The sequence below is a fragment of the Rhinopithecus bieti genome, unplaced genomic scaffold, assembly GCF_001698545.2.
Source record: "Rhinopithecus bieti isolate Rb0 unplaced genomic scaffold, ASM169854v2 scaffold_42380, whole genome shotgun sequence".
NCBI lineage: Eukaryota > Metazoa > Chordata > Mammalia > Primates > Cercopithecidae > Rhinopithecus > Rhinopithecus bieti.
In genome coordinates, this window is record NW_016818327.1 from 1,553,187 (window position 1) to 1,560,440 (window position 7,254).

The window sequence follows — 7,254 nt, forward strand, 5'->3', positions numbered from 1 at the left end:
AAAACATAAAAGAAAATGATCAGGTAAAATATAAATGCATATATATTTTAATCTTTACCGGCTTTACCCTATGAAGGGTCCTGTGCCACTTCCTCTTCTTCCTGGGGCACATCATTTCGTTTTGGAGACTAAGTGAGAACCATGTAAATACTTAACATAATGTGGTAAAGTGCTGTTGTAGACAGATGCACTGGAAAGAAGCTAAGCTGGGAATCTGGTGGTGAAAAAAGGCTTCCTGGAGAGGACTTCCAGGATCAGAAGTTGGGCAAAGATGGGAAGAGGACTTGTGGGTACAGGGAACAGTGTGGACAAAAACCTGAAGTTCTAAAGGATCACTGTCAACATAGAGAAGCAGAGGCTGGGAGAAGACTGGAAATATAGAAATGGGCCAGATTTTGGAGGCTTCAGATTGTCAGGCTAAGGAGCATGCCCTTGATTTGTGAGTCAATTTGGGGCCTTCTCTAAGGAGGTCTAGCTCCTTAAGTACCAGAAGCCCACTGTTCTATGGCAGCCTCACCCACAATGTCCAGGCACAAAGCCCAACATAAGTTAGCATACATTTAGTGAGCAAACAGAACAAGCTGCCACTTCTTAAAGAATCCCAGTAATGTACCTTGAACTTTTTGTTGAAGAACTTTTGCCTTGGTGCAGTTGCAGTAGGAGGAGTAGAATTGTTTTATGAATTCTCATAAATTGTCATCTGATAAAAAATATTTAACTGGACACATCAGTGTCTCCTTTGTATGGAAGAGTATATATCTCATTTAGCAGAGAATCACAAATCACACCACCTGACACACCATAATGGGTAAATCCCTCTCCATTCCCTGATGGTAATTTATTATTTGGAACACATGTTCAAGAATGGGGACATACCCACGTTTGTTAACTGTGCATGCCAAATTGCAATTTGTCCTGCCCATTTGGGAAACTCATTTCCCATTCAAGCTGTGGTGTGAAGTTCACGGCAAGGGTAGAAAAGCTCCTGAGTGTTTTCTCAGACTTTTTAGATGAAGGGAGAATTAGGGTCAGCAGGACAGAGCAGTAACCAGGAAATTTGGATAAGATGCTCTCTGTTCCTCTAATAGCTTTGAAGGCAATTTTAGTCCCAACTTTGGCTTGACCCCACCATCTCCACTAAAAGAAGATTGCTGGGGAAGGAGAGAAATAGGGAATGTTGAGAGTGGCACCAAAGAAGTATCCCATTCCAGGTCTGCTCAGTGCTTAGGCAGGATTTAACGCAGTAATTAAAATTGATGTCACAATTTTCTTCCCTCTATAAATGACTGACATATGAGGGAAACTAGTGATCGTGCCCCCTAGCTTTTTTTTTTTTTTTAGTGAAAAGGAATAATTTAAAACTGAACTTGCATACTTTGCAGTTCTTTGGTTCACACTAGATATTTATTTTCTAACTACCATGTACAAATTACAGTGCCAAATGAATTAGTATAACACAAACAAGTCAGGCTCTCTGCCCTCATGAAACTGACATCCTGGGAAAACTGACATTAAACAATTAATTCAATACTTAGTAATTTAAATAGTTGTGGTAACTGCTATGGAAGAAAATTACTGAGTGCTATAAACTATATAATAAATAAACAAATCAGAGGCTCAACAAAGGCTCTCTGGCAGAAGCAACATGGGTAACAGATCTGCAGATGAATATAGATTAACTGGGCAAAAAGGGGAGAAGAAAATAATTGACTAATCAAAGTATTTCAAATATTAAAATAATGCACTTACATTAATTATGTTTTATAGTTCATAGTCAATAAAAAGTAATGCCCTTGATTTTTTTATAAAAGGATAGTTTAAATAAGCATATACTTATCTATACCAAATTATTCTTTTTTTAGAGAAGTGATGTCCAATGTTATAGTCACCTTTCATGTCCCCAGATGGACATCTTTTTAGCTCAGACTGTAAAATGGCTTCAATGTAGTCAGAAGAAATAGGCTGTAACCCACAGGTTTCCTCTGGATGAATCAGCAAACCACAATCCTGTATTAAAATAATAGATATTAGTTGTCATATTAATTAACCTGACCCATAATATTAAAATCTAAAAAATAAGATTTTCTGTGGCAAATAACCTTTATGGATAAAAGGGAGCAAGTATTCCTTATCTTTCCCCTGCTGGCTTATCAATAGTTGTTTGTGCTAAAAGTAGATAACAATTTAATCTTTATTTTGACATTGATACTCATGTCATTGTTCTGTCAATTTAAAAAATGAATGCAAGTTTTACTTTAAAATATATCTGTGTCAACTCATTAAAACAAAGCAAACTATAATAGAGGACAATATAGCAAGTGCAAAAGACAGTTAATGTGAGAAGGGAAATGGGAACTATTTGGAGAGAATTTAATTTAACAGATGAATTTCATTTTAACAAACTTTTCTTAAGAATTCATGGTACTCCAGAGTGGAATCAGATGCATGTATTTTATTCAAAGCACATTCTTATATTTACAACAGTGAGTAACATTTCACTGCACTGAATATCATTATAGAGGCATGTGCTATACTAAGCAATGCTTTCAACAGTCTGACAGATGTAGAACAGAACGATAGTGTATTGCCTCTCTGAAACTTCTCTCCTTCTCCTTCCTCTGCCCCATCCACTGAGCTGCACCTGCAGCCTGGACCACTCTCATTTTCTCTTAGCTTATTCTGCAAAGCTATTGGCCCTGTACCTGTCCTTTGTCCTTCTATCCTACTTCATGTGGTTCCACTGCCACTCTTCTCACTGGGTTCTCTCAGTCTATCACAATTTAGGGAATGCTAAACTCCTATCATGTCGACTGGGATTGCTTTCCCCCTAATTTTGCATGGAGGCATCTTATATTTTAGGTCTCAACAAGGTCTTCCTGAAACTCTAGCACAATTATGTCTCCCTACTTTTGTTCATGTCAGCACCCCATTTGTTTCCTTCATGCTCTTCACCGTTTGATAACTGTTTGTCAGTTTGTTTGTTATTTGTCTGGGTCTTTTCTACTATACTGAATGTGCCATGGGAACAAATAATTATTTCACTCACATATGGAACCAGTACTTATCATACAGCAAACAATAAACATTTGTTGAATGTATAAAAAGTTAGACTTTATTGTGTCCCTCTTTATATCAGAAATTCTCAACAATGGAGAGAAACAGTGGATTTGGCCTCTTCTTTGCTGTGTAACTCTGGTTCTAAACAGCAATTTATGGTTACATTCTCTCATATTCTCAACTATCCTAACCTCAGAATCCCAGTCATACAAAAAGGTCCAGGATAGTAAGGAACAAGAGGAATGGAGTTAGTGAACTTAAAATCTTGATTCAGTATACATATTTTCATTTCTTAATTCATGACAAAACATGGAGTTTAAGATACTGATTAAAATTAGAAAAATGATTTGTATTAAAATGCTTATTATAATAAAGCAATAAAAAACACAAAGTTTATTATAATGTGGGGCGATCTAGTCTGAATAAACATCTATGAGTGATACTTGTTAGTATACCTGTGTATGTATGTGCTATCTATCCAACCATTTATTTTTAGTGGAGACTGGATCTTTTATAAGGCTAGAAAAAAGTGTCATGACTCATCTTGCAAAAATATGTTTATATCAAATGTTAGAGAGAGCAATGAGAAGCAATTACCATTATACATTCCTGATGGGAATGCAAGTTAGTTCAGTTGCTTTGGAGGGCAGTTTATACTAAAATAAAAAGTGCAGAGGCTCTGCCACCCTGGAGCCTTCTGGGTCTACTCTAGAAAAACATAAGGGATATGTATAAGGATAAATCTAAATGGACTGGTTAACATGGAGATATTTTCAAGACATATGGATAAGAAAATATCCAAAAGTTATAGAACAACTCATGCTATCTGAAATACACACATGTATGTGTGTGTTCACTCAATCAAGACTGTACTAAATATTGATTTTTTGGGAAGAGGTATGTCTCTGTTAAGAGAATAAAAGGAAATCTGGATGATGGTAGTAACCTGTAGAATGTGTTCCTGGACTGGCAGTGGATGTCAAGGAGGCTTTAGCTCTATCTAGAATGCTTTACTTTTTATTTAGGGAGAATGTTATTCTTCTAGTACTTGTGAAACTCAATCTTAGTTTGAAATATTATAAACAACTTTCATCACCTCAGCTGGAGACTTGGCTGTTCCTTCAGTCTAGGAGGTACCATGTTGGACATTACTTTTAAATACAAAGTATTTACCTGTTTATAGTTCTATATGCTATAATGTCATCTAAATGTAAGTACTTCAGATTGAGATGCTGTGTTCAATTTATTAATAAAAATATATTTTAGCTTATATATACCCATGCAAATAATATTGAAACATTTTTTAAAGTATGGATTTAAACATTTCCTGAAAATTCTTGTTTGTTTTGAGATTTCTGTGGTGTGTGTGTGTGTGTGTGTGTGTGTGTGATCATGTGCCGCTACTCATCCAAAGGGCATTAGAAACAAAGTCTAGATCACAGATACCAAAGTCCTAACTGATTTTTTCTGTTGAAGCTCTACATGTAATTGGCAAATATCTATGAATCAGAAAGATATATTGCTACATGTGTGCTGAGGGTTTGTCCTGGGCAGGTGACCACTCCTGCTACCTAGAACCTCGTGTTGTTTTTGCATTTGCATTGTTCTGAAATAATGGTGCTGTCTCTCCCTTCATATGGAGGTTCCCACTGGGTATCTGCTCTGTGACAGATAGTCAGTCAGCCCTGTTGTTTCTAACTAAACAGTGACGCCAGTAAGTTTTGAGGTAAGACAAGAATAATAGCAATATTTCCAAGGACAGACCAAAGCAGAGAGTAAGAGGAGGACAGTAGATTTGGAAGGAAATGAAATTTCGAGTCACACTCTTTTCTCTGCAGTTTAGGCCAAACAATAATGGCATTCTGTGCTTCCTATCTAATTTCCCTTTAGTTAATTTTTGTTTGCAGTTTACATATCTTAAGCCTTTCCATTAAAGTGCTCACTATTTTGGAGAGTCAAGGCAGCTAACTAGAGTGAAGGTTAATCACCTTCTGAGCTGTGGCCAAACAATGTTACCCTGAAAGTTGAATGAGCCAAAGCATATGGCCAAATGCAGACCCAAGTCCAGAGACTGGTTGACAGAGCTGAGAGAGTTAAGAGAAGAAAAGGTGGTATCACTACAGCAGGGTAGGCTTTGTGTACATTTTATGGAATAAGACAATGGTGAGATACATAGGAAAGAGCACCACTGTGCTGGGAGTTTCACTTGTGAATTTTAGCTCCAGCTGTGTCATGAGCTGGCCGTGTGACACTTAGTCACTTGATCTAGATTTCTCATTACAAAATGGTGAAGGCTGGAGAGAGGAGAAGGCAAAGAATTGCATTAGGTGAGCTCAAGTCCTGACGCTGACTGTGTTAGGTATCTACACCTTATCCATTCTCCTTTCTTCTTTTTAGCAGAAAATCCCGTATTTTGTTGGAGTAATGTGCCCAGCATTAAAAAAATTGGTTTCCCAGTCTCTCTTTTAGCTACAAGGAGTCAGGAGACATAGCTCTAGTCAAAGAAATGTAAGTGAACACCAGCTAGCGAGTTCTGGAAAAGTTTTACTTTCCTGGTGCCACTTTTTCTTGATCACTCTGTTTCCTCTTTCTGCTTGGAATATGAACGTGAGCCTGAGAATGAGCAGCCATCTTGTGACCATGAAGCAACCACAGGCAGAAATAATAGAATGAGCCTAGGATATAGGTGATGCTGTGGAGCTATGTTTACACTTTTACTATGAAAATGAACTCCTACTTGGTCAAGCTCCTGTAGAAACATAAGATGCAGCCAAATTTCTCTCTTCCTCAGAGAGTCTATGAAACTTATAATTTAAATGCCACGTGAGTCTTTTTGAGTATTACGTTAGATCTTAAAAGTGATTAATCATAGTAATAACATTAAAAAACAGGAAAATTTTCATTAGTGTCTCTCATTTCTTTCTTCACTGGGATGATTAGCAATTTGGTCAGGTTTAGGCATATTGAATACATTAGATACTTAAAAAAAAAAACAGTTTTTTTTTTTTTTTTGTTGTTGTTGTTGTTTTGAGACAGAGTCTTCCTCTGTCACCCAGGCTGGAGTACACTGGTAGCATCATGGCTCACTGCAGCCTCGAACTCCCAAGCTCAAGCAGTCCTCCCATCTCAGCTTCCCAAGTAGCTGGGACTATAGGCACATGCTACTGTGCCCAGCTAACAGCTCTCTTTCGGTCTTAAGTGTCATCTCTTGGAGCCACAGATCCATAGACACAGAAAATGTAGTATTTAGCAGAGTTGCATAAAACAGCATTAGCTCCAGAAATCTTCACACGTAGAGTGAATCATTTTGTTGGAGACTTCAGAAGGAAGCTCTAAACTCCTGAGTAGATTGTCATAGTTCTCAATTGAGTGCAACAATATACTTAAAAGGAATTTTCTTGTTCATACCTGTGCAAAGTAAATATGTTTAGTACATAATTTAAAAAATTTACTTAACTTTTCATGAGGTGCTAGAGTGACTAACTGGACTCATTATGATGTTCTTGGTTTTTCCTCCTGCCTGATCACAGTTTCTCATTATCTATTCCTCTGGACACACATTTCATTCCTTACAGAATTATTTGTCCACAAAAGAATGAGTAATATTTCTCATTTGAAATGTGATATTGCTATATTTTTAAAGCAATACTGAATTGGATTATTTGAGCTGATCTGTGTCTTTAAATCTTACCTATTTTTATTGACCCCATGGAATTATTTCTCTAAGATGAAAGAAATTTTCCCTTCTCTGGCTAAACAATTTTAAATGCCTACCTAAATTTTAAAATATGCAATTACTCCCTCCAGCATTGTAGCTCCTTCCAAAGAGACCCATTTCCTCCCCTTTCCCTGGGCTACTGCCATTTCCAGTAAGTTAGTAATGATCTCTCAAAACGTGATGATTCTGGCATGGCCAGCTCCCTCTGGAAAGGCAGAGTGTTCCCTTCCAGACTAGGGCTGTCCCTTTCCCCATGAGAACTGACATTCCTGGGGAGATAAATTCACTCTTTGCCCACCTGAAGTAAGATTTAAGATCTTATGATGCATTTTCCCCAATGTTCTGCTGAACTGTTGATCAAAGGCATCTGCTGGTTCTCTTGAGCCTGAACACTTACGAAGCCTAAGGCCACGTGAAACCTGGACACTAGCAGATCCCACCACATCTCATATCTTTTTTTTTTTTTTTTTTTTTTTTTT

At 37.3% G+C, this 7,254-nt stretch overlaps 1 protein-coding gene across 1 annotated transcript in view; it reads right to left on the minus strand.

The window, feature by feature from the left end:
* CPED1 (cadherin like and PC-esterase domain containing 1) overlaps positions 1-7,254 on the minus strand; it is a 330,507-nt gene that overhangs the window by 62,357 nt on the left and 260,896 nt on the right. Inside the window, 1 exon segment of the mRNA XM_017856929.1 lies at positions 1,890-2,007. Within this exon segment, the coding sequence (XP_017712418.1) occupies positions 1,890-2,007 (118 nt within the window).